Source organism: Dendroctonus ponderosae, unplaced genomic scaffold (genome assembly GCF_020466585.1).
Source record: "Dendroctonus ponderosae isolate FM_Combo_2020 unplaced genomic scaffold, Dpon_F_20191213v2 Dpon_F_20191213_4, whole genome shotgun sequence".
Lineage (NCBI taxonomy): Eukaryota > Metazoa > Arthropoda > Insecta > Coleoptera > Curculionidae > Dendroctonus > Dendroctonus ponderosae.
The window spans coordinates 3,240,833-3,267,591 of record NW_026018611.1 but is presented as its reverse complement, the minus strand read 5'-3'; the positions used below and the strand labels follow the sequence as shown (position 1 = coordinate 3,267,591).

General features: G+C 35.4%; 6 protein-coding genes and 1 long non-coding RNA gene across 9 annotated transcripts; 4 read left to right on the top strand and 3 right to left on the bottom strand.

Annotated features, from left to right (window-relative positions):
- Positions 1-10: 10 nt before the first annotated feature.
- LOC109546818 (probable deoxyhypusine synthase) lies at positions 11-2,980 on the top strand. 2 transcript variants are annotated; one of them, XM_019917947.2, is made up of 5 exons: positions 11-369; positions 450-796; positions 851-1,262; positions 1,622-1,725; positions 1,782-2,980. In XM_019917947.2, exons 2-5 carry the CDS (start codon positions 455-457, stop codon positions 1,986-1,988), a joined length of 1,065 nt encoding a protein of 354 aa, XP_019773506.1. In that variant the 5' UTR covers positions 11-369; positions 450-454; the 3' UTR covers positions 1,989-2,980. The 2 variants fall into 2 exon arrangements, with proteins under 2 accessions (XP_019773506.1, XP_048521456.1); XM_048665499.1 differs by having other exon boundaries at positions 419-796.
- LOC109546814 (protein zer-1 homolog) lies at positions 2,062-8,944 on the bottom strand. Its single transcript, XM_019917939.2, has 10 exons — positions 8,725-8,944; positions 7,589-8,617; positions 5,828-6,030; positions 5,596-5,764; positions 5,374-5,535; positions 5,156-5,317; positions 4,909-5,095; positions 3,409-3,490; positions 3,216-3,349; positions 2,062-3,161 (listed from the first exon to the last, which is right to left on the bottom strand). Exons 2-10 carry the CDS (start codon positions 8,615-8,617, stop codon positions 2,995-2,997), a joined length of 2,295 nt encoding a protein of 764 aa, XP_019773498.1. The 5' UTR covers positions 8,725-8,944; the 3' UTR covers positions 2,062-2,994.
- A 281-nt stretch (positions 8,945-9,225) lies between these two features.
- On the top strand, positions 9,226-12,039 carry LOC109546817 (TBC1 domain family member 13). Of its 2 annotated transcripts, XM_019917945.2 has the most exons (9): positions 9,226-9,401; positions 9,472-9,545; positions 9,887-10,012; positions 10,127-10,274; positions 10,982-11,135; positions 11,198-11,396; positions 11,452-11,653; positions 11,706-11,828; positions 11,883-12,039. In XM_019917945.2, the coding sequence occupies exons 1-9, from the start codon at positions 9,385-9,387 to the stop codon at positions 12,010-12,012; spliced, it is 1,173 nt and encodes a 390-aa protein (XP_019773504.1). In that variant the 5' UTR covers positions 9,226-9,384; the 3' UTR covers positions 12,013-12,039. The 2 variants fall into 2 exon arrangements, with proteins under 2 accessions (XP_019773504.1, XP_019773505.1); XM_019917946.2 differs by lacking the exons at positions 9,226-9,401; positions 9,472-9,545 and having other exon boundaries at positions 9,977-10,061.
- Positions 12,040-12,637: 598 nt separating this feature from the next.
- LOC109546821 lies at positions 12,638-13,440 on the bottom strand. The gene is made up of 2 exons (XM_019917949.2): positions 13,229-13,440; positions 12,638-12,956 (listed from the first exon to the last, which is right to left on the bottom strand). The coding sequence occupies exons 1-2, from the start codon at positions 13,317-13,319 to the stop codon at positions 12,760-12,762; spliced, it is 288 nt and encodes a 95-aa protein (XP_019773508.1). The 5' UTR covers positions 13,320-13,440; the 3' UTR covers positions 12,638-12,759.
- Positions 13,441-14,724: 1,284 nt separating this feature from the next.
- On the top strand, positions 14,725-16,895 carry LOC109546805 (cuticle protein 18.6). The gene is made up of 4 exons (XM_019917922.2): positions 14,725-15,172; positions 15,245-15,419; positions 15,521-15,714; positions 15,768-16,895. Exons 1-4 carry the CDS (start codon positions 15,161-15,163, stop codon positions 15,930-15,932), a joined length of 546 nt encoding a protein of 181 aa, XP_019773481.2. The 5' UTR covers positions 14,725-15,160; the 3' UTR covers positions 15,933-16,895.
- On the bottom strand, positions 16,087-25,438 carry LOC109546802 (mediator of RNA polymerase II transcription subunit 26). Its single transcript, XM_019917918.2, has 10 exons — positions 25,241-25,438; positions 24,683-24,757; positions 21,846-22,082; positions 21,333-21,787; positions 21,068-21,276; positions 20,725-21,000; positions 20,453-20,669; positions 20,096-20,347; positions 19,833-20,005; positions 16,087-19,443 (listed from the first exon to the last, which is right to left on the bottom strand). The coding sequence occupies exons 1-10, from the start codon at positions 25,301-25,303 to the stop codon at positions 19,181-19,183; spliced, it is 2,220 nt and encodes a 739-aa protein (XP_019773477.1). The 5' UTR covers positions 25,304-25,438; the 3' UTR covers positions 16,087-19,180.
- An 87-nt stretch (positions 25,439-25,525) lies between these two features.
- On the top strand, positions 25,526-26,757 carry LOC125504115. Its single transcript, XR_007281281.1, has 3 exons — positions 25,526-25,633; positions 25,693-25,859; positions 26,440-26,757. It is a non-coding gene; the product is annotated as an uncharacterized LOC125504115 (long non-coding RNA).
- The last annotated feature ends 2 nt before the right edge of the window (positions 26,758-26,759 follow it).

Genomic DNA, 26,759 nt, shown 5'->3' with positions numbered 1-26,759 from the left:
TAAACAAGAACATTTACAAAATTTCAAAACTGTACCTTCAAAGGAATCTGATAGAGAGGGCAAGAATGTGGGCAAAACAAACTAGAACATTAGAAGCAATTTAATGATGTTTGAGACAAAATGATCAAATGCTAGATAAATTATGTTGACCAGTGTTCGTTAACTTTTAAATCAAACAGCGAAATAATGCCCATTAAAATCTTATTTTTTCCATAAAATAGCTCTCTCTTTCTGCCGATTTTTAATGCGTCGATAGTCATAGCCACAGATTAACCTCTGTGATCTGTGGTCATAGCCCTAACCTCAAACTGCCATCCAATGTTCAATCAAGCTGTTTTGAAATCATTATACAAATAATTAAATAAAAAGGTAAGTAACTAGGCTAACAATAATGTATCGAGTTGTAAATGACCTGTAGTTTCTCCATAAACATGCCGGCCCTTTTGTAGAAAAAATGAACAACTTGGAGGAAGCAGTTTTGAAGAAAACAACCGATGCTACATTACTGAAAGAAAAAGTGCTTGGCTATGACTGGGGCCAAGGAATAAACTACGACAAACTCCTGGAGAGTTACCTGAGCACCGGATTCCAAGCCACCAACTTTGGGCTTGCCGTTCAGGAAATAAACAAAATGTTAGCGTGTCGAAAGCTATCATTGCCCAAAGAAAAATACATAGACCGGGAAGACGAATTCACCGAGATTCGAAACAGTTGCACAATTTTCCTTGGATATACATCTAATTTGGTGTCTAGTGGACTGCGGGAAACGATAAAGTTTTTAGTAGAGCATAAAATGGTGAGTAGCCGTTCACTTGCACTAATCCACTGTTTGGCATCCACCCATTTCCAGATAGATTGCATAGTAACAACCGCGGGGGGCATAGAAGAAGATTTTATTAAATGCCTAAGCCCAACATATCTGGGCGATTTTAATTTAGACGGCAATGCCCTTAGAGAGAAAGGTATAAATCGAATAGGTAATCTTCTGGTCCCAAATGACAACTATTGTAGTTTTGAGAACTGGGTTTTGCCTATTTTCGACAAAATGCTCATAGAGCAGAAAGAGAAACAGATCCTATGGACACCCAGTAAAATAATCAGTCGACTAGGAGAAGAGATAAACAATACAGAAAGTATTTACTATTGGGCAAATAAAAATAAAATTCCAGTTTTCTGTCCTGCCTTAACAGATGGAAGTATTGGTGATATGATGTTTATGCATTCGTTTAAAAATCCTGGCCTTGTGGTGGATATAGTGCAAGGTAATTTCGATTACCTGGGAATTAGGGATTTAAAATTGTGTGGGCGTTGAAATGGCCCTAATTTCGCGTGGAAATGATAACTGAAAACGTCTAGGAAGAATCAAAGCAGCAAAATTCAAGATATTTTCGCTGATTACAAAAATGTCTTCATAAATAACAGAATTTGCTATTCAAAAACTCGACCTCCATCAGCAAGCATTAAAATTCTTTCTTTCATAAAATTTACCGCGCATTTTGTAAATTCCAATTTTCGAGCTATTTATGTTGGTTACAATGCGTATTTTCAGACCGACATTTCGAACACAAAAATACGAATTTAAACATATATTGAATTTTGAATCGACTCTTTCCAATTGTAGATCTTCGGCGGCTCAATCTTATGGCGATGAATGCGGTGAATAGTGGAATCATAATTTTGGGGGGCGGCGTCATCAAGCATCATATTTGTAACGCCAACTTAATGGTAAATTCTTGTATCTGAGGGCCGTATTTGCTTATTGAGAGCGTGTTGATTTTTAGAGAAATGGGGCTGATTTTAGTGTGTTCCTAAACACAGGATCGGAATTCGATGGAAGTGATTCTGGAGCTCGACCAGACGAGGCAAAGTCTTGGGGTAAAATTAAAAAGGATGCAACCCCCGTTAAAATATATGCAGAAGCAACACTCGTGTTTCCTTTACTAGTTGCGCAAACATTTGCCAAAGAACTCTATGGAGGTAAGACGTAAAGAACAATTCTTTGTTTCATTTTCATAATGCAAGACAGCCTCTTCCAAATGACAATGAAATAAAACATCTAAATAAAAGAATTTGTTTTTATTTTACATAAATTAGAGTAACGTGCGGATAGCAATAGTTTGAAAACAAAAAGTAAATAAAATCTATAATATTCTAACGAATAGCTTTATATTACAAGATTTTTGCTTTCTGTAAAATTTGAAAATATTTACAATATTCTATAAATCGATCAATCTCAGTAAGGATCCACATTTTACCCAACAGCAACGCCTAGGTTAGTGAATTAAAACGAAAATTCTATTACATCAGCTCAAACGCAGCTTATTCGGAAAAACTTTCAAAATATACAGTCGATCAATTAAACCAAGTTACTCAGATCAGTTATTAAAATGAATTTGGCAGCTTTCCACCCAAAATATTTTGCCTAAAGAAAAATACCATCATTTAGTGTTACTTGGATATATTACCACGCAAAAAGCATTGCGTCAAACTAAGATAAATGAAGATTTAACTATACATTAATGTAAATAATATATGTGAAAGCGTGTCTATCAGCGTACTGGAAAACTCTGAATATTTTTCGATTTGCCAATCGGCTGCGGATTCAATGTTCCGGAATACTTTTGATCTATAATTGAAAGTCTACTGTATATTTTTAATTTATGCAAAAAACACTCTTCTAAACTGTAGTTTTACTACCACGTGCGTCTATAAATATTTGGGAAAATAAACTGTTTCCTACTGACTTTTGGGCTGAAAGCATGTTTACAGGGCCTCATCTAGATTATAGCAATGCCGTCTGGTTTTCTATTGTTCAAATAAAACATTGTTTCATATATTTAAAGATGACCAACAACAATATAAATTTCACCATAATGTACTAATGTAGATATTATCACACAAAGAAATATGAAAATTACTCAGTCTGCTTTGATGAGTGTGTTGTAAAATGTAAAATAAGCAGATTAAAACATTATTTATACATTTTTCCATTCATTACCCATCCAGCTCTTGCTGCCAATCGTGATTTTTGAATTTCCAGCAGTTGTCCACCACCATCATAGCTAGTTGTTTAATTTCAATAGCAGCTTCGGGATGGTCGACCACGTCTTTCAGTAACAGTATGCCTCCTTCTTTTTCCACCAAGTGGCAATATTTATCAGCTGCGAAATCATTTAAAGTCAGATAAATGTTTGTTAAACACTTGAACAACTTACGGTACACGGTGGTTAAGTTAGCGAGTGCCCACAGAGCCCATCGTTGACATTCGGGCGTATGGTACACTTTAACCAGATAGAGAATTGGCTCAAAAGATCGATAGTTTATATTGCGTTTAGAGCTGATGTCCCAGCTAAAACAAAGTAGTGCATGGTAGAGTTTGGTCATTGGGATAGTAGAGATTTATTTTACCTGTCAATGGCCAAGACCATTTTATTCAGAACATGCTGGCGCGATGGCTCCTCAACAGTCCACACCTCGGGACCATCGGATGCTGTAAATACGAAAATTAATATAATACACTAATCGTATCGCAAACTGCTCAATAATCAATACAAGATAATCAATAATAAGCATGAAATCTTGCCTGAAAAATTGCATTATTTTTTAATTTCGGTGGGCGGCAAAGTTGGAAATTTACCCGCCAAAGGCGTCTTCCAATTATTTGTTGTTTTCGGATGATTTTTTAAATTTAATTTCGACGCCTCGTAATTCGGCTCTAAAGTATTTTGGGACTATCGCTTATCAAATTAAGATCATTTTCGGACGCCCTCTCCTTAAAAACACGAATCTTCCTAACTAAAGCTACAAACTACAAACTCCAACTACAAATTTTCATCATCTTTAGAAAACTTGACTAAAGATGTTGCGTTTTTTTAAAATAGACCATAATCCTAATTTTTGCCAGCTTGGTATACAGCGACATCAATATGTATGTTTTTGTCCGATTTCGCCTCTTCTTTAAAAATGCGAATCTTCTAAACTAAAGTCAGTAGCAATTTCATATTTTCACCCATCTTTAGAAGACACTTGACTGTAAAGATCTTGAGGGTTTCATAAAAAAATCGACCAGAATCGTAATTTTTCCTAGTTTAGTAAATACCGGCTTCAGAAATGGTTGCTTTTGCCCCTTTTGCGCTCTCTTCTTTAAACATTTGCATCTTTCAAACTAAAGCAAGAAGCACGTTGCTGTTTTACCCATCTTTAGAAGACACTTGACTCTACAGATCCTGAGAGTTTCATAAAAATCTCGATAATACCGGATTTTTGCCGGCGTACTAAATACCGGTCACAACTTGATTGATTTCACCCAATTGCGAAGTCCAATTTAAACATGTGCATCTTTCTAACTAAAGTATGTAGCAAATTGAAATTTTCACCAGCTTTAAAAGACCCTTCGCCCTAAATATGCTGAGAGTTTCATAAAAATGAAATGAAATGAAATTTAATTAACAATTAACTTTACAATTAACAAACATTTTATTTTTGCGGGCTTAGTAAATACCGGCTTCAAAATAGTTGCTTTAACTCAATTGTGCTCTTTCTTGAAACCTTTGCATCTTCCAAACTAACGCAAAAAGAACTTTGATATTTTCACCCGTATTTAGAAGACACTTGACCCTACAGTAACCCTACGGATTACAGATCATAATAAATCCTCAAAATCCTGATTTTTGGAGGCCAAAATCATGATAATGGCGTCAACATTGTTGCTTTGGCTCAATTGCGCTCTCTCCTTGAAAAATTTGCATCTTCCAAACTAAATCAATTATCAATTTGAAATTTTTACCATCTGTAGAAGACACTGGACTCTAGATCTGCTACACATTTCATAACAATCCTCCCGAATCCCGATTTTTTGTGGATCGTTGAAGTTCGCGCAAATCAAATTCACTTGCAAAAATCACTCACCAATATGAGATATAACACCTGCTGCATTATAGCTGACCTCTATTCCATCGCATTTTGAATCTAGCAGGTCTGAAAAGACCGATAAATACTCGGGGGTGAGAAGGTAGTCACGAAGTTCTTTTACTTCCGCAACATTGCCAAGTAATCCCATCATGTTCCTTAATAAATCATCCTTATCGGGAAATGTCTGAAAAATTCGAGATAGCATTTAGAGACCACAAACCAGCCCTCAAATATAACTAGACACCTGCAAGCAAGCCAGGAAATATTCCATGCCGTTGTACTCCAAAAATTTCCTGCAGTTTGCTGGTGTTTCATCAGTAACGTTCCACATAGTCGACCAAGCCACTTCCAAAACATCGTCACAATAACCTCTATTCAATCGCTCTGAGATCAGCCAAATCATCCTCTATAGGATTGTAAAGCGTTGAGATATTCAGCTTTTTAGGTTTCATATTTGCTTACATTTATTGCACCTAATTCGCCCAGTCTCACTTTCTGCTGGCCGTCGACCTGGCAAGCTAATGAATTGAGCAAATAAATTCCGATTCTTTGAACGAAACTTTCGGATGTCATCCCATGAACGGAGTACAACAGCACTTCTACCAATCTCTCGTATTCGAAAAGCTACAAAACAAAATAATGCAAAACAAGCACTCCAAACCCTCGTTCCACACTCGTCCTTACAACATCGACGGGAATTTTAAACTGACACAAAGTAAGACAACCGTTTCGCATCATTGTTTCATCATTTTTATGTACACTCATTCCATTTAACAGTGTTGATATTATTTTCTTTCTCACATGTCTCTGAAGCTCTTCCTCAGTTCCTTTTACAATGTAAAACAATGTGGCACTAGAAGCGACAAACACCCCAAGTTAGTAGTAGTTATTTAAGCGTTTTAATACATTGGATTACCTTCCAGAAATTTGGATGTGTCTCTCATCTAAGTGTCGGTTCATGGATTCCAAAACAACGTTTAGAGCTTGACCAACGAATTGACAAGTTTCGAATCTAAACAAATGGAATAGCTCGTTTAACACCTTCTGCAACATATCAGTTCGGTCGATATACGCCCATGCTGAGATTAATATTTGCTCTTCGTTGGCATTGCCTGCAATCTATAAAAAACCAATGTATAAAAAACACATTTTCTTAGGAAAAACCCCAAGAAAAACAGTGATTTCTTATCGCTATCTATTGACCAATTAACGCGAACGACGATCAACAACTTAAAACAGTGAATAAATTATTTGCGCTTGAGACACTTTCAGAACAGTGTTAAAGGGCTCGATTTGCAAAAGGGAACTTTAAAGATTTCCAACAATTGACTTTTCTGCCTGCTAAACTGGAGTTGCAAGAAGATATTTTGCTTCAGAATCAGTTCGTACAGCTTTCAATTTTTTTTTGGTGGATTGCCGCACTTTGTAGCTTAAAATAGTTTGTGTGTTATAAAGCATTTTTTTTTTTATTTTATGGAAACTAAGTCATATTAAATCGTGTTGGTCCAGATACAGAGATTCAATTGAATTTTGAAAAGAGAACCAACTTTTCCTCTTGCTTTCGAAATGCAAATTTGCCTGTATACATTCCAAAAATTATGAACATTCAGTGAATTTAAGAGTTTTAGTCATTTTCATTCATTTACTTCGCACAAGACGCTTCCAAAGCAATTTTAGATTTTCGCATAATTTGAGCCATTCAAAGTTCGCTTCAGAGCCCACTTTTAACGTAAAGTTTCAAATATAACGAAAAAGTCAATGTATTTTCGATTTTTTTAAACATCCAGTCACATTGAAAAATGGTGCTTGAAATAACATTTGCAACACTCAGAAGAGCTGATAATTTTCCACTAACTAGAAAAATCAAAGATCGTTCTACAAATACGAATTTTCATTTTGCTTTATATATAATATAATGTAATATGCACTTTCAGGCAGGGACTTAGGAAAGTCAGAAGACAATTTGTGGTTTTTAGAGCATTTGAGACACTTACATATTCAGAGCTCGCTTTTGCAAAGCAAATGTTCATATTTGAGTATCAAAAATACAAAAAAATATATTCAAGGTGTCCCGTAAGCACATGATCAGAAGAGTACTACGATTTTCTTTGGATAAAAAGAGGACGACCTGACCTAACTATTACCAAGAAAAAATGTCTGGCTTCTCTGCAATGTAAAACCAAATGTGGTGGTCGAATTTCTTCAAATCAAGATATGTTTTTTGAAATATTGGGAGAACGATACATTGAATTTCAGCAAAACTCGCTGTAAATTTGTTCTTATGTAAAACTCATATTTCGATAATTCAACCGAGTTTATTCGCTTTGGCAAAGTAGTGAATTCATGAGTGTCTTAGTACAAAAATTACCATAACGTTTTATTTAGTTCCTCGAATCAACTGATTTTTTTGCGCTGATGCACAAATCCTTTTTTGACATTTTGGCGATCTTTCTATAATATTTTAGCAAATTATTAACTGTTTAATGTGACATGTTTAAAGTCTTAGGCTGGTCGTCGTTTTAAAGAGTTTTCGTTCGAATTGCGTTCCTGAGAAATGCTCACATTTTCATTCAAATTAAAGTTAGTTCAGATCGTCTTCTTTTGAGGCAAATAATGTCGCACTACCTTCTTAATCATGTGCTTACGGGACCTTGTTAAATATAATTATGCTGCTTACTAGTTTAGCAGGAATATCATGTCGCAAGCAAGCATCATGAAGCGTTTCATATAATCCCAAAAAGTGAAATGGATTATTGACTCTTGAAACCAGTCCAGGTATATCAGAGCCTCTAGCTTTATCTGTTTCGGCCACTCCTGTGCCAGCTAAGTTAGTTCCGGAAATATCCAGCGATGTTAGATGAGGCAAACTTTTGACCAGAGCCGTTAAAGTGGCTGTGGATTTCGGAAATTTCCTATGCTCGTCCCTACTTTGGGACACATCCAAGTGGGTGAGAGTTTTCAGCTTGCAAATGGCTGGTATCATTTCGTCAATGTTGTCGACATTGTACAGAATCAGACTGCGCAGACTAACTAGATGCTCTGAGTAGCTGAAACTGCCCAGAGAGCCACAGTTGCTTAAGTCTAAATGCGTTAAATAAGTCATGGGATTCAGAAGCACGGCATAAAATGTATCTGGCAAATGGTGGCATCCTTTCAGTGCAAATCTACGCAGATTGGGAACATTTAGAATGCAGTTTTGTGGCCATTTCTCCATGTTGCCGAAAGTCAATGCGGGAAATATATTCACGTGTTCCCCGATACTCAACGAAAGCAAGCTGGACCCATGTGTAGAAAGATGCCTAATGCAATTGTGTGACAAATCTTTGTTTTGAGCTATATCCAAATCTAGTAATTCATGGCTGAGAAGTACTTCCAGGTCATGGTCGTAAATTTTGCCTTTTCGTAATCGCACTCTCTTTAACCTGGTATTACTGGTGTCTTTGAAAATGTTGATGAAACTTGAATCGACGCTGTATAAGCTTTCCGATCGGACAGACAGGAGCTTTTCGCAAATCTCCACTGGCAATGATATACCATGTTTCAGCTTCAAGTAACCGGAATACCCAGTAAATTCGCATATCGCTTCGAGATCTTTGTTAATGTAGTTAAAGCATAAATCTAGCAGTTTTTTCGGTTCGGATAAATTGCAAAAACAGCATGCCTCCTTGGGTATCGTGGACGAATGGCGACAATTACTCTGAAGCATCTAAAAATGGTCAAGTACGTTGAATCGGAAACTTGAACGTTTCACCAGATTAATTCCAACCAAAACAATAACAAATTGAAATTTATATTGTTAATGAACCGACCTACCTTACAGAAAATTTGGTATTGCTATCATGACAAACCAATAAAGCCAGTATCGGAAACTTCGTGTTACAATTGAAATTCCAGACAATGCTATATCAAACCTGGAAGTCTGGAGAATTCAGCAATAAGCCCCAGATGTTTGGATTATAGTTTTTATTTTGAGAATATTCTGACAGTTATCTTCTAATCAGTATCAGCTGGTCGACTTTCGGTTCACACTTTGACAATAGAACTAACCAGCTCTGCCAACACAAATTTTATAATGCGCTTTTTATCTCTTACTTTTTTGTATTTTATAATTAATAAATCATTTTCATAGGACGTTTGATTTAAAAATTATTAATCGAAACAAAAAACCTAACATAGCAATCATCAACGTCTTATTATTTTCATTATAATAATATATTAACAGATGTTAACATAATATTTGAAAATTTACCTTAACCGATATTAATGTACTATATTTAACAACGAGTTGCGCCATAAGAAGCCACCCTGTTAAGCAGCGAGTTAAACAGAGAGGAACAGACGTGGATGATTAATGACTCCCACTAAGTTTGAAAGCACTTTAGGTTAAATCTCGAACAAAAAGAATCGTTTTGAACAGTTAAATGTATTTTAAATATCACAATTATCCTTGTAAATAAACAAAAGTCCGTAAAGATGGCTTACAAAGCGAAGTGAGTAGTCAATATTTTTTTACCCACTTTTAACCTGATTTGTAACATTTGTATTTTATTTATATTTTAGGCTTAAGGAGTTTGACCTCGTTTTGGAACAAGATATTATTAAGCTTGAAGCTCTAAAGAAGATCTCATTCCACGGTAAGGCGACTAAAACAATTAATTTCATCAATAAAACTACATTTAACCCTTGTTGTTCTTGCACAGTATGTTCAAGAAGTATTCTAGTGGACTTGCCTTAAATAATGTATAGTTGTAGTAGTTTGATAACGAAATGTTTATTGAAACAATGCTCTTAATATTTTCTCCATTTAAGAAGCTTCGTTGAGAAATCATTAATTATCAAACAGCTCATTTTTTGTTGTGAAATAACGTAAATATTAATCGTGTTTTCCAAATGACCATTTCGGTTATTAAAAATGTTATTTTTGTCAAGGCTAACAAGTTAGATTTTTTGAACTCACATTGAATAAAAATTGTAGGAATTCCTGATGATCAAAGTAAGAGAGCCCTATGCTGGAGACTGCTGTTAAATTACCTGCCCGAAGAAAAAGCTTTATGGAACTCTGTATTGACAGAAAAACGAAACTTATACAAACAATTTATAGGTTTGTAATAAATTACATGGAAGTTTTCATTGGCTTAACTTAGCCCAAGGTGCATGATGAATTCATTGCTCAGTTTCTTCTAAGGAATTATTCATTAATGGTTTACTTCCACAGAGGAAATGATTGTAATGCCAGGTGAGAATGAGGGCAATGGAGACGTAACTGCCGGTGATCATCCTTTAAGTATTAACCCGGAGAGTCAATGGTCCACCTTTTTTCGAGATAATGAAGTTTTGCTTCAAATAGATAAAGATGTTCGCAGGTAATACACATTAAGCCTTTATGCACAGTGTGTGGATGAGGGATAATTTTGGTCGATATAAGTTCTTTAAATATGAGCCAATGGGTAAGTGTGGTTTTCAATCCGTTGGGACGTTTATTTCAATTTATGCATTTTGGGTGAAAACTCGAAACATTCTTAAAATTATGTTTAATATAAAAAGGTGGGCAATTTAAGGCTCTCTCTCGCAGTGACAACTAGAACTTTACAGCTCAACTAGTTCTCTAAATATGAGCCAAAGACCAAGAGAAATTTTTAACCGGCGCGTTAATTTCCATTTTTTGCATCTTGCGTAAAAACTCGAAACATTTGTAAAATGATGCTTAATATAAAAAAGGGGGCAAATTAAGGTTCTCTCCCGCAGTAGCAACTAGAACTTTACAGCTCAATTGGTTCTCTAAATATGAGCGGTTTTTAAGACGCGTGTTAATTTTCAATTTTTGCATTTTGCCTAAAAACTAGAAACATTCATAAAATGATGTTTAATATAAAAAAGTGCTCAATTTAAGGCTCTATCCCGCAGTGACAACTCAAACTGTACAGTTCAACTGGTTCTCTAAATATCAGCCAAAGACTCCGCGGTTTTCAATATCCGCATTAATCCGACAAAAACCTGAAACTCACTAATTTCAAGCAATGACCTCAAAAGCCTAATTCTTTTGATAGGTAAGCGCCTAACTAATTTTCAGGCTGTGCCCAGACATATCATTCTTCCAACAACCAACAGAATTTCCCTGTGAAGAAATAGTGAATAGTTGCGATATGAAAAGACTGCATACGCGAGTGCAAAGAAGCGTTATGAACTGCGCTAATGTGGAACGACGCGGATTAGGTATAACTAAAGTGAGCATTCTGTTACTTCGCTATTAACGAATGGCTCTGATCGAGTCTACCCTCTGTTTCAGATAGGCATTCCTGGTAAAAAAATGTCGGAAGATTACGCCCCGATGGAAGAAGGAAAAGAGGCTCACTGGGAGGTAGTTGAAAGAATACTGTTCCTATACGCTAAGTTAAATCCTGGCCAGGGATACGTTCAAGGAATGAACGAGATTATTGGGCCAATATATCACGCCTTTGCTTCCGATCCTGATATTAAATTTAGAGGTAGTCGCTCGAAATTCAGCTTCAACTAGAACCCAATTTTATGCCATTTATCTAGAATTTGCGGAAGCCGATAGCTTTTTTTGCTTCACAAATCTCATGTCCGAAATTAGAGACTTTTTCATAAAAAGCCTGGATGAATCTGTTCATGGAATCAACACGATGATGAACACACTACTACATCGGTTGAAAAACAGTGACCTCGATGTATGGCTAAAGTTTCAACAGCAGGATTTAAAACCACAGTATTACAGTTTTAGGTACAAAGCAATATTTTCTAGGTATATCTCATAAACCATGTAAATTTTGCAGATGGATCACATTGTTATTATCTCAGGAATTTCCCCTACCAGATGTTTTGCGGATATGGGATACATTGTTTTCAGACGAAAACCGTTTCGATTTCCTTATCTACGTATGCTGCGCCATGATTATGTAAGTACCACATTGTCGCTTTAAAATGAGAAACTATACATAAAAAACCTCTAGAATTTTACGAAACCAATTACTGGAAGGTGACTTTTCCTCCAATATTAAACTGCTACAGAATTTTCCACCCATGGATGTTCAAGTAATCCTTACAAAGGCCGTAGAGTTGTCCAAACTGAAACTCTTTTGATATGGGCACAGTGTTCGTGGTAAAACATGTTCCTACACTCATAACAATGAAAGTCAACAATCAGGAGCTTGGGTTTTACAATCAATACATTTTCAATGTACTTTAGAGCGGATCATTATTCCTTTCGGAGGATAATTGCTGATAAATTCATTGTGATTTACTATAATAGAAATATTTTTGTATTCGATATTTTATGCAAGCTGGTTTTATACTCTCTTGTAAGACTTCTTATAGCCATTAAAACATAGTTAATAGGTACTAAGTAGTAAAGAAAATTAATGGAAATATTAAATTATTTTATGCAACTGGAAATTGGAACAGTTGAACTCGAATACAGTGTAGCGTGCTCACGATAAAAAGACTAAATTTATTTAAACTGTACTCGACAAATGATCACTTTCGAGCGTTTTTCCTAAAAATTGTCGGTTACATTTTAAATAAATGTGTTTTTTCATCGAGAGCACGCATTGAATATTAATTGTCCACCAAACATACTCTACTAACAAGCACAAGTTAATTCAAATAAATATATCATAATAATGCTCAATTTCCAACAGATCTACGTAAAAAGGGATTCGTATGAACAAATTTGCTTAAAGTTAGCATTAACTTGTAAGAACTGAAATAGTTAGAAGTGTTTTATTACGTACTCAAAGATACATTTAGGTCAATTATTTATAATTTGTTATTAATATAATCGATTTTTTGATAAAAAAAAACCTTGTGCTTTCATTTGGACACGAAAGTCTAACTTCCTGTTCCTTCACTATTCCTCTTCATATTGTGTTTAGCAACCGCCTGTTGAGCCTGGGTCAAATTTAAGTTGGATCTCCCTGCTCTGGACCTGATTTCATCTTCAGCAGTCTTATTCACCGTTTTGGTAATGATTTGTTTAAGCTTATGAGCTTGTTGGGTCCTTTGCTTTTTGGGCACACTAGGAGCATCTAAAAAGCACAATAAAACATGTTAAAGTCGATTTCATTTTCATCAATCAATCAACGCAATTTGAAACACGACTAGAAAATGCTGTTTGCATAAATTGCAGCCATTTAAACCTTCTGCCACTTTATTGGGGTTTGGGTATTGAAAAAGCCTAGTGCAAATGAGCAATTGACTGAATAAAGTTGCATATTAGCTTCTTAAACCAATGAAAACATCGTGCAAAGATAAGTTTTCCATAGTGTCTGATATGAATCAATGTGGTGCTTCTACTCACTTGCTCGTTTTGTGTTTGCTGTGCCTTTTGGTTTTTTCGTTTTATTATTTGAGGGTAACTTTGATTTTACTTTAAGCTTTCCTTGAGCCATTTTTGTCAGTAATTTAAATACAATAAATGAAATATTTCCTGGGCACTATCAACCTCAAGTATTTAAGTGCCTTAAATCTTTGGTTAGTTACCAATTTTTCCTCTCTCAGGAAAAGAGTATGTATGTAAGTATGATCAGTTTTTCATTCTCATTCTCTTATTCTCATGGAGTGTTTAAAAGCAATTTTTTCAAAAATTAAGTCTCCTAGAGCTCACAGAGAAACCTTGAGCAAATTGGGAAAAACTGATTTTATAAAGACTTAAAAGTATTCCAAACTTTCGAGTACTTCTTCATTGGCGGGCCGCTAGGGGCGTCCAAATCGCCTGAAATAATTTTTTCCTAACCTAAGAAGCCACTAAACGTCAGTTATTTGAAAGCTAAAATTTTAATACCGAATTTTTCAAAAGTGATTTATTTCAATTCGAGCCTAGTATGTGAATATATCATGCATAAATAATATAAATGGAAATTACCGTAACGTAAGCGTAAAACGAAAAAAAATGGAATGAAGAAACAACTTACATAAATAAGCAGTAAAGTTCATGTAAATGAATGTCCGCAAGTATTTCGTTTCTGAGATACATACGAAACCAAATAAACCAGAAATTTTATTGGGATTTTTCAGTCTCTCCTATGCAACTCTGGCAGTTTTTTTTAACGGTATTTGTCTCTAATTTGGAATGTGGACTGGGCTACGGGGTGTACAAAGTTCAATGTTTCAATTTTTTTTGAAATAATATTTTTATAACACAGGGTTATTGATTGAACTTTGGTCACCCGGGTTTAATTCATAATTTAGGGAGAAAATACTATACAGGGTGTCTCAGAAATAAGTACTGTAAATTCGGGGGTAAATATCTTGCCCAATCAATAACCCTGTACAAGGTGATATTTTTCTTTGGGGCCGTGACTCATTGAAATTACCACCCTGATTTTTTTGTGGTGCATCACTGAAATTAATTTTTTTTTTAAATTCCAATGTTCGGTTTAGACGATTTTTTCGTGTTTGCTACCGTCTTTGATTTATTTGCAAAAGAATTAATGCATTTCCTGTATTTTCGACCGTACTAGAACGATGCCAGAAAGTTGTCGCTTACTGTGAATAAGATAAGAGAGGCACCAATTTGAGGCAAATATTTCAAAAACTGCAGGATTTAGAACGAAAAATCGAGAATTTCCAATTTCAACACCGTCTCTCGAACACAAAGCGGTGGAAAATGTTCTTGACTCACTCAGAGATTACATAGCTTTTAGGTAGAAAAGAGCGCCTTCTTCTGGAATCCTGCTCGTATCGCAAGTTAAATTCGAGCTATCCTAAAGAATTTCTACTGCATAGTAAAGTTTGCGGATGTAAACTAACAAAATTCAAAGGTCACCCGCGTTAAGTAAATCTGAATGAAGACTATTGTATTTCATTATCTTATATAATGATTTTACTTGGTGAGGTGTGAAATTCAAGATGTGAAACCTTGAATTTTCCTGAATTGCTAATGAATTAAATGATATTTATCCCAAAGTTGAAAAATACATCCAAACAATCACAATCTTGGCTGGTGAGGAATGCGATTTCTGACTGCTGGTAAATGCTGTATTGATTTGCAAAATATGGGTATTATTAAATAGTTCAAGATCATCCTCTTTTTCGGCCAACTACACACTTTGCTATACCCGAGCGCGTATAGCATTAAATTGATACTTTCACTCGTTGGCCGAGCAGACGGATTTAGTGAATTTTTTAAATTTCCAATCTGCACACGTACAGGCCGAATACACTGTTACATCAGAGGACGTTGAAGAGTGCAGTTATTCAGTGAAGATTAGTGCATTTTAGAAATTTCGCTATGCTAAATAAGGTACGTTATTGTTAGCTGTTGCCTGTGTAGTTTTGTAAAAAATAGGGAGTTAATCTAGCGGAAATACTGTAGGTAATTGTGCTGTGCTGTTGCTTATCAGCTACTGTAGCTGATATAGGAAGCGAAAGCGTCGTTACTCTTCCACCTGCACCTAAACCATACGCGTTTGGTTATGCTGCCGGAAGATTTCCTGGGCACATAGATAGGACTCATTCAGAAGTATCTGATGGATCAGGGGTAGTCCATGGTGAGTCTCCGAATTCAGTGCTTTCTTAGTGCCTGAGCATCGTAAGACGCAAATCTTACTCCGAATAGATCTCATTATATTTAGATTCCTATCCTTCGCAGGTTCCTACGCCTATGTAGATCCCAGTTTCCAAATCCGCAAAGTAGATTATATTGCGGATCACAACGGATTTCACCCTGTTTTGAATAAGAACGCCCCTGCTCTTCCAAACGACACGCCCGTAGTGGCTGCTGCTAAAGAAATGCATTTAGTTCAATATGCCAGAATTGCTGATCAACATCAACATGTGGCTCAAGTAAAACTTGATTTTTTGATCGATTTTATATTATTTTCAAACATTTTTTTTAGGGAGTGGTAGTGCCGCAAGATTCCAACGCAGTCGAATATGCCAAAAACAAGCACCTGTATCTGTTTCAAAAAATTGCCGAAGAGCATGCAAGAATAGCGGCCGAAAGGGAAGCTCTCAAATTAGCCCAGCACCCTAATTCTTTAGAACAGGAAGGAGATTACTAAATTCCCCAAATCCTAAAAAATATACATTGTGTTAATCAGGTACACATCATTCATATTATGTGGATGTCGTTTTTAAGTTTTTTAGCTTGCTCAAACTGCTACACCGTAAAACATTTTTCAAACAAACCTACAGCAATAAATAATAAAACAACGATTTTAGAGTTATAGAAAATATCTTTATATTGAAGGCAATAAATATCAAACACATCACTAACAAAAGCAATGCTCTGACATCGATTCATAGATTCAATAAACCATTATTTTCTTTGTACAATAATTTAACTATATAGGTATATGTACAAAAGAAAACTGAAAGAAAAAGGTCACTTTGGGAAATATTATAACAACTTCTAGAATACAGAGTTGTTTAAAGGAAGGATACAATTCGGAGACCGCTGAGGAACTGCGTATTGTGCAATGGTCATATGGGCCCCTAAAAACTTACAAACTAAACAATACGATTAACTAAAAAGTACGCGCAGTCTTCCCCAACTTAATTACATTTTCTATATTTGGTTTTTATAAATATTTATCTGCAAACATTAATACCGGGAAGACTCCGAACTGAAAAAGTAAATGATATAAACCAATTTGTTATTATACTGCTAAGCTAACAGGCGCGAATTCTCTTGCCATTTATAGATAAGAGTTTAAAATTTACAATACAACTTAAGAAACATCAGTACAAAAACAGTATTTTTTCAGTAATAAATTGATTGAAAATAAACAATAAGAGATACAAGTAAATGGTTACGTGTAACGGGCAATAAGAGATACAAGTATCTCTATATATTGCTTGTATCTGTTATTGTGTAATTTAAGACATACTATAATACAAGAGGATAAACATAGAAATGGTTTTGTAAGTATTTGCGAGCTATAATCAGACTAAGTATTTTATATCAATTCGATAGCTTAAGAACTTGTAGTGTAATGTGTGAATTAAACGAAATTTATTTAAAATTTGCCGATTTTGATTATATCTTATAAAAACTGATAATTTTTATTATTGAGTTAAAATCAACAGGTGTGCTAATGAAAAATTTCATTTTAAAATATTAAAATCTATTTGCAGCTTTTAATTTGGTCCCACGGGGACGAGAAACAACGTTTTTCTTTGCAAATTGTTCCCTAATAGGTGGCAAATATTAAACAACTTTCACTTCATTATTCCAAAATTAATTAAACATGGCATAATCAATTGATTATTACGTTTCTACCTAGGCGCTAATTTAATTTTTGATTTTTTTTATCGGTTTTTTTCACTCGTAGTGATTAGTTATTAATTAGGATAACACATAATCAATTAATTAATTGCTTATGAAAATAAAGTTTGTTTAGGCACTTTCCTAAACTTTCTTATTATGACAAAAAAAATGAGTCGGACAAGCCCCTTCGAGCCACAGCGGTGCAGGCAAATTATCTATATAACAATAAAACGGATCGATCTCTAACCAATCAAGATCCAGTTAACCAGAGTTTAAAAAATTATACTAGTTAATTTTTGGCTTTAACATATTAAAACATAAATAACATTTCTAAAGATCTCCAATTGCAAACCACCGTTAAAACATTCTACACATTAAAATTCGATATTAAAAAAATAGTTTCGCTTTTTTTAATTGCGTTACAAGGCTTGGCATCAATGTTTTCAATTACATGTTTTGGATATTGTTGTTGAAAAATAACGTATTTCATAATTTCCTAACTACAACACTTCGCAAAGCAGAACGACTACGTTCAACATAACAAATGAATAACAATAATAAGAGAATACAACTAAATAAATGTGAAGCATGAGAAAATAAAGAAGACATCTGAATGAACAAGTATTTGCGTACACACTTGCAAAAAGTAATAAACAGCATAAAACAAATAAAGAATTAAATAGTACTTTATTTACTAACTGACAGATGATGAGCAATAACTGTATTCAAATACATAAAGCATTGATAGTATAACAAAGACTTTCAAAATTATCCCAAAATTTCTCAACGCTTAACATGATTCGATTTTTTGCACAAGTAAACATGATGTCTAAACAATATATTCGGACATCAGCTGCCAAAAATTATTTTGGTAATCAATACATCAATATTTTAAATGTGGTCAGGGATTATGTCTTTATTGTCATTTTTGCACATATTTGTAGAGGAAAATTTATTTAGAGGGCTTTGCGGGCAGCTTTACATTTTAATGCAGGACTGTTAGATAATTTCGCTGTTAAATGGGGACAAATTGGCCCCCAAGATGACTTGAATTGATATGGTCTACCTTAAATAATTCTGGCAACTTCACAGCAATAACCAACGAAATAAACAAAATGCGTAACTAAATGAACAATTATCCGCATGTAACATTCGTAAAACGTTTGGACTAGAAACACAGTTCAGGGCGAAACTGTTATATTATGGTATCTCAGGCGGGGCACTTGCTTCATTCTTATCGATTAGTTATTTGACTTTAATTGTTCTAGTTTTTAATGCATATGTAAGACACTGATTAGTCGAGGCCAGTTTAGGGTCTTACCACGAAGAATTTGAAATACTCAAAAACATAAATTTTACCCTTTACCATTAGAACTATATTTATAAACAATGCAGTAAGAACATTCGGTCGTGATTTTGCTGCTCTGCGCCCAGCTGATAGCGGGAACATGAGAAAAAATTACTTCGAGATTGAACTGCAAGAATACATAGAAAATAAGTACTTTTGTTGACTCTCTTATGTGCTCTTAAGGAATTTCATTAAAATTTTTATAGTCTTCTATGGTGAATATACTGTGTATTTCAGAACTCTTCCCCAATCTAATTAAGAATTGGCAATGAAGAAAAAATCAATAGTGGTCTCTTATATTTTAGTAATCACTACATTTCCCAATTCCCTGATTTCATTTTCAACTGCTAATTCAAAATATGTATATTGTAGGGAAACGAACCCTTGACATTTCATAGAGGGCAAGTTCTGAGATGATCAGCCTATTTTCCTAATTTGTACTTTAATCCTGAGTACATGTTGAGAAAATTAGTTAAGTGTCTTAATGCAAACACTTGAATTTTATTATAAAACAGTGTAGAACATCCTATAAATTTGATTTAAAAACGACAAATAAACGGACGCACTAATGAAATGTTCAAAAAGTACGATTGAAGTCATTCGACAGAGTGGCGATTCAAAAAGCGAAGTCCGATCTCCAATGCCAGACCCCAAACTATCTCAACACCACTGAAATTACAATATGAAGCGCCCTAATCTAGGATGCAATATGGCAGAATCCTCAGCGGTTCATTATTATAACTAGGCCTATCTATGCATTCATACCATTCCCTGAACACTTGTTGTTCTTCTGTCCGAATATCACTTTTCTCACTATTGTCTGCGTTTTGGTATGGGTTCTGTGGTTCCAATTTTATCACACTATCACTTGCATTGGCACCGCTCCCATTGAAATCTGATGCGTTTTCTGATTCAGTTCTAATGACACTATTACTAATGTTACTAGTGCCGCCATCTGAAACAAACGATTTCGATGTATCAATTGGAAACTTATTTAAAACCTTTCAGCAAAAGTACTTAGTAAGAATCAGTATACGAATCAGTAAAAACACGACCAATAAAATTAATCGATAAAAATATTAATGATTTATTACTGCTAAGAGTTGTGCTTCATTTATACTTTAGTTGGAATAAAATTTCCATAAAAGAAACGCATTTTAAATAGAACGTTATACAGAATCAAAGAATGTTTGTAGTTTTATTTCAGTGTTTTTCGATAGATAATTTGACCTGTTCAAATGTTCAATGTTTCAAAAGTCAGAGAGTGGTTGAAAAATGCTGATTCTTGTTCTTACTTTTACCATCAATTTTCAAACAGTAAAGAACTAAATATAAAAAAATTACCTTCCGAAACGCTGTATTTCTTGAAGGAATCTAACGGTCTGACGTCTTTATCTAAACGCTCATATATATTAGGCACTATGTTCACATACAAATCGTTAACTTTCGCAGGCTCAGGACGTGGAGTTCCCAAGCTCCAATTGCCATTCACGTTGGGCAGAAAGGCTTTATGCAACCTGCAACGAAACAGAAAAGAGTTATAAACAGCGCCATGGAATTTTCATTGAAATGTGAATTAAAATAAGTTAATTTTTTTCAATTTTCACCTTTCAATTTTCTTTTCTGAGATGTCGTCAACGTTGTATTTGGTTGCCAAGAACCGTTTAGCTGGACACGCCGGATCTTCGATCATTTCAAAGGGAGGCAACTGCTCGATCTCTTCATCATCACAGATAGAGAAATCTTTAGGTTTGTTTTCTTTCAGGCGACAAATGCAAGGTGGGGTAGGGTCTGGTTCGTCTAGTACAGACATATGTATAGGAGGAAGCTGAGCGAGAGCTTCTTCTATGCTAAACGATCTGGAACAAGAAAAATACTTTAAACTAACTGATTTTGGTGCAATTCTGTAATGCCTCTAGAGCGGGTTTTGGTTAATGCTGATTTTCTGAATTAAATATTCTTACCTAGCCCCGACAAATTCTTGTTTCTGCGATGGTCCAGCAACATCAGTCTCTTGGCTCTCTTCAGTGCGACTACCAACAGATTCAGCATCATCCACAACGACGACGTCATCTTCGTCATCCTCCTGCTCAAATGCATTCAGCAGGCTTTTATCATTAATCACAGATCCGCTCTCGATCACGCGCTCATTGGGTTTGCTGGCACTTAAGGTCAATTTACCTACAAACAATTCTAATCAGGTAAGAACTATTGTTTGATAAAATGACCTGTTTACTTTTATGAGAATTCCTATTCCTATGAGCATTGGCGTTCAGTTTCCGATCAATAATGGACACCCTTTCGGTTAGTTTCGCCGCTTTCTCTTCTAAATCTTCCTTAGATGGTTTCAGAACCGAAGACAAACTCAGCGTGGCTGTATTTTTATTCTGGATGCCAGCCAAAATCTCCTGAGTAGTTTTTACTTTGGATACTCCTCGGGAAGCAGACACGGCAAGTTTATTGGTGAATGATGTCTCCGCTTCGTCAAGTAAATTCTTGTGATTTTTTGAGCCTGTAAAATAGCAAGTGTTGGATTATTGAAAATGTTCAACTAATTGCGCTCAAGTGTGTTTACTGACCTTTTTTGCGTCCCCGTTTCTTTGGCATTTGCTGATCAATATGGGGCTCACCCGTTCGTTCTGCAAAGCTGGAATTCGAATCCGAGTTTAGACTAATAGCATCTCGTTTCAATTCCGGTTTGGCCATTGACTTCGATATCACATCTTTGAAACTAGAGCTTGAGCTATCTGAAATCTCGAGATCGGCCACAGTTCCATTTAATCTCGATCTAAAATCAATTAAATTTCATTTCTCATTTAAAAACAACTAAAAAATAATGCATACCTTTTAGCGTTTGCATTATCGAAAACATCACTAGCTTGCCGTTTCTTGTTCTTCAAGCTGGTGTCAATACTTTGAGCTGCAGTCAGCGGAGGACTGGCAGTCTCCAATTTTTGCCTTTGAGCAGCCTGCGCTGCCAGTTTAGGACTTACTCGTTGGTCTCCAGGACTTACCATCTTATGGGGAGTTACCGACTGCTGAGCTTGAAGAGCCGGACTAAGCATGCGTCCAGTAGGATTAACAAGTTTATGTGCTTGCGATCCGGGACTAAGCATACGTCCAGGATTTACAAGTTTGTGTGCTTGCGATCCCGGACTCACGGTTCTTGCAGGAGGACTTGCAAATCTTTGCTGCATTTGAGGACTGACCAGTCGGTTCGGTTGAGCACCTGATCCGGCCAGCCTTTGCACTCCTGGACTTACCATTCGAGCTTGCATAACAGGGACCGGTGAATTTGCCTTTTAACGAATTATGTTATGAGCGCATTGTATAACGAGCATCGTTGGCAAATGTTACCTGTCTTGGGGGGAATGAATTAACTTTTGAATCAGCGCTGGGGCATTGTAGGGGGGGGCTCCCCTTGTTTGGGGTGGCTCTTATCGGTCCCGGTTGCGTAGCGGTCTTGATTTGCCCATTGGCTTCGGGAATCAACATAATGCGCCATTTTTTTACTAATTCTTTGGCACGTCTACGTAATTCCTCGTTTGACGTCTTGCGTCTGACCTCATTCACATACTTCCCTAATCGGGTGGACTGAAACAATAAAAAACACTCTAGAAACATGGCGATTTCTTGTTCAACTGTGTCATGTTCAACATCATCTCAAACAGAAAACCCCAAAAACAAACAAAAGTGCCTAACGGTCCACGCACATCTGGTTAGAGTATGCAAGACTTTGGTAGTAAAAGTTGAATACTTTGGATCAGTTACGATTCATCCAGGATTACAAGACACTCATTCGTAAGGAGAAATATCTTGTTGCAAATACAATGCACAAAAACGATGAGCGAATCAATGAAGCGACAATAAATAGTTGTATGTTAAAGCAAAAGATTTTCGCTTTACACATCAGGCCTATTTGTAAAAGCTTTCTGCACGATTTCCTACACCCCTATACCTCCAAAACGTTTCGTATTCGGACATATAAAGCAAACATATTTGTTCTCATGATCTCTAGAACCTCTCAAAATGTGTTGGGATATCTATGGAACACCCTGTATATATAAGAACGAATTCTAAATGCTTTTTAGATAAATATTGTCCCAATGTTAACCAAAAACGATTGCGTTTATATATTTTCGGCCATAAATCCTTTCTTTGCAGAATTTACACAGTGTTATACACTGAGGTTTGTTGCTAATTTTGTTAGTTTGCCATTCTAATTTTTGGAAATAGTCACACACTAAAGAATTAAGTATTAAAACTCGCCGTAAAAATTAGAAAATTAAAAGAAAATTTTAGGTATTCGGGATCAGTTTAAAAAAAAGGATAATTCCAATTTGGAATAAATCCAAATCGTAGGAAAATCGTTAATATGGTTCTACCAAAGCTCAGATTTTCTGGTTAGATGTTTCTCAATCACGAAAATATATAACGTTACTTAAAGAAACGAAATTCCAATAACAAGGTTATTTGGAAATAGCAGATAATAGAAAATGACCAGGAATTTATGAACTTAAGTGGTAAACCAGAAAAGAACCTCACACATGGTAGGAAAGGTAATAAATTTCTAAGTAAAAAGGTTTAGGTTACAATGACATGTTACCTGAGCGAATAATTTTTTATTGGTTGTTGATCTTACTCTGAAATCTTTAAGATGCTGTAAAAATTGGATCATTTGAAACAACCATCATGTTTAAATCAAGTAAACACCATAATCGTAATCATGTTTTTTTATATTTTTTTAAGATATCAATACTATAGCGTAGTTGCTAGTACTATAGCGTAGCCCAATTGATCTGATCTCAGTTTTCTTGTGTTTTGTCTACGTATATGTTATCTAAATGCAATTTTTCTCAGTCAAGAGAAGTATTCAAAATTAAACAATTGCCCAGCCATAACTTGAATTTTTTACAACTAAGTTGGTTCTAAATCAGAGGTTTTGTCACGGAAACATAGGATTTTGATCAAAAAATTAAGAAACCCTAGAACCTGCGTGGTATCTTGGTAATGTGTTAAATTTTAAATTAATGTAACATATAATGTTAGTAAAATTTTCAACACATGCGGAGTTTTTCTAGAGAAAGTCCTTTTATAAGGGAGCATAAGTTTAATAATAGCAATACATATATTTTAAATAAATAAATTTGTTTGATTATTATAAACTGTTAAAATTAGACATTTGAATATGTCTTTAAGCAGGTTTGCAACTACATGGATGATATTGTATGGTAGTCTTCGTGTTCCATTTTTTCACTTCAACCTTTATAAACCAACAATTTCCAAGAAAAATCAGGTAATGCAGCTTAATAATTTGTGGTTTTTTAAATGTTTCTTAGTACTTAGAACCTCGGATACTTTGGAAGGAAACTAAATAGTATCGATCAGAGGCCTGGAGAAGATTCTGCAGTGATTTGAAAACGACATGGGAAAGATCCTGTTGGATTACCACAAATATACACATAAAGTAGCCGGATTCGAGTGTTGAATTACTTGGGGTTGATCGCCCAAAGTTCTACAGCCGCACGGCAAGAACAACGTGAGAAGCACCTTTTACAAGGTGGGTCTCCTTTGGTTTAGTTCCAGAAAAGAAAAATACTTTTCTGGTCCGTTTATCGATCTACATGTATACGACTCTATTTCTACACTAGTCCTAACTTAGTCATGTTTGATAATAAAGTGGGGATATAATTGAACAGAGGAAATTGACATTGATGAATATTTACAACTTTTTATACAAGTTTGTATATGAATAAGCAAAGAGAGGGTGATTGAATGGAGCATCCATTCCATCCAACTAAACAAATTATCGTTAAAACCCCCCAATGTGTCTAGAGGTTAGAGGTGCTTATATGTGGGGCTCCTCAATAGAGATAAATATGAAGCCACCTATTTATATTAGGTAAGTCGGGTAGTGACTTAAGAAGCCTTGACACACTAAAGGAGTCCTATTTATTATTAAAAAGAGGGTGCTTGTTTACATGAAACTCAAATGACCCAATTAGAAACTGAAGGAAATGATTCTGATTGCTGATTTTTCTGCTCTCAATAGCCAGACGTGTTGAAATGTATGCCAAACTTTGCAAGAGTCCGAATACAATAAAAACACCAACAGTTCAAAGTAGTGGGCTATTAATAAACAGCAGAAAGGTCAGCAATTGGAAAAATATTAGTAAGTCAAAGAACAAACTTACCCCAAGCAATTCTTTGGTGATAGCCACTTTTTCCAATAGCGTAATAATGTTAACAACTTCGGGTAGATTGATGACCTAAAAATGAAGTTAAAATTAGCCAACATGTGTAGGTGAATCATCAAAACACCCTGTAAGTGAACCACACTGCGCCCTTACTCGAGTGACATTTTACCAAGTCCTTAGACGACACACGAAAACTTATAATACACTTGTTGGATGTTAATGGGGAAATAATGGCAAATGAAACAGTTTTAAATGGTTTTCTAGCACGGGGACCCACTAAATACGTGGTAGATTTGCAGGCATTGCTATGTCTTCTTATGTAAAAACGAGTCGCCTGACGTTGCGAAATTATGGGCAAAATCGTAGAAATTTAAGAAACATGAACAAATCGGGAGTGTAAATCGTTGAAGAATAAACAAATGTATAATCACGATGCAGATAAGGAACTTTATTTACACACTCATAGGGTAAGAGCACAGCACAGTCCACCTGGTTTCAAAGCCTCCGTTGGAATTCACATAAGTCTATATATCTCGGAAAATATGGTTTCCTTACATTATAATTACTATCCAGTGCTCTCAGTAGTCTCTGCGTTAATTCTGTTACGTTATTCTGCATTTAAAGTCGGTTTGTAGCGATAAAACCGAATATACTTCGAGAGTACTTTTCGTAGGTCCTCTCGACAATAATGGCGAACGGACATTGCGTTTTGTCCAGTTTTCTCGTCGGCACTGTGAAACGAGGAACATGGTTCATCCGAAAAGACTGAGTGGGGATCGTCGAATACGATTCGGTTTCGGCTCTGCGCCGGCGCGTCGCCGTCCATCACAAACCACACGGCGAGAAAAATCCCTATAACCGTCGGCCATGCTCTGTGTCTTGGACCGGATGGCGTTTTTTAATTCGCCTTGTTTCCACCTAACTGCCCAAATTAGACTTGAACTTCATGTGTGTTGCTTTCGTAATTATGAAATATTAGTTTGCTGAAAATTTCGGTTCGATTTTAGTCAAAAACTCGTCGAAATCCAACCATATAACAATCTGCCGTGGACGAACCCTAATCAGCTGATTGCATGGTTATTTTTGACCTTTTTCATTGGCTTCACTGATCGATTTTGCGGACAGTTTGAAATTTCTTTTTTAAATTATTTCTACAGCCTACACCCTAGTGTTGGTAAGTGTTTACTTTAAATAATCATTTATAAACACTATTCTTACATCTGGCTAAAGAGCAGACGTTTATCAATTGACTCTTATCGCTCTTCTCACATTTGTATCCATTAAAAATCAAATTATTTTATTGTTTGTAAAGAATGGAAACAGGCAACATGAACATATTTCATTTTGATGTGTGATTTTCGTTATTTTAGCCGTTAAGAACACTTAACTCACTAAGTTTTATAAGAACGACCGTATCTTAACTTGAAAATGCTACATTGAATGAAAATGAATGAAACACTTTTTTAGATAACGGATCCACATAATGTCGTATAAAGGCGCTTTTCGTTATTTTAGCCCTTAAGAACACTTAACTTACTAAGTCTTATAAGAACTACAATCTCTTGACTTGAAAATGCTACCTTTTTCTCACTCTGTAAGGTAAAAGCACACGAAATAATTGTTTAAATAACATCCACATTTTAAGGAAAATATATGCTTTTCGTTATTTTAGCCTTGAAGCAGACTTTTAAATTATTTAATTTTCTAAGAACGGCCATCTCGAACCTAAACCTGCTTCTTTTCTCTCCCTGTAGGGTCTATCTCTTTGAGGGATAGGGATTTATCAGTTAGCTGTTTAATGTGAAAACTAGCCCAAACAAGTATCCTTTTTACCTGTTCGCTTTCTATTAAGAGAATGGGTCGATTTCGTGAACATTCTTATTCTGTGGCTTTGTTGCACTTCCCCTCTGTTTCACAGCATCACAGCTTTCTTCGGAATAAGTTTCACACCTCGCCCGACCTTGTGTGTGTGTGTGTAACTTCAATGGTTAAGGAATAGAGGAACAACTAAGGAGTACCTGCATGTACGTTGTTAAATCATCATAAGTATAACTAACTACACAAAAAAAAACAC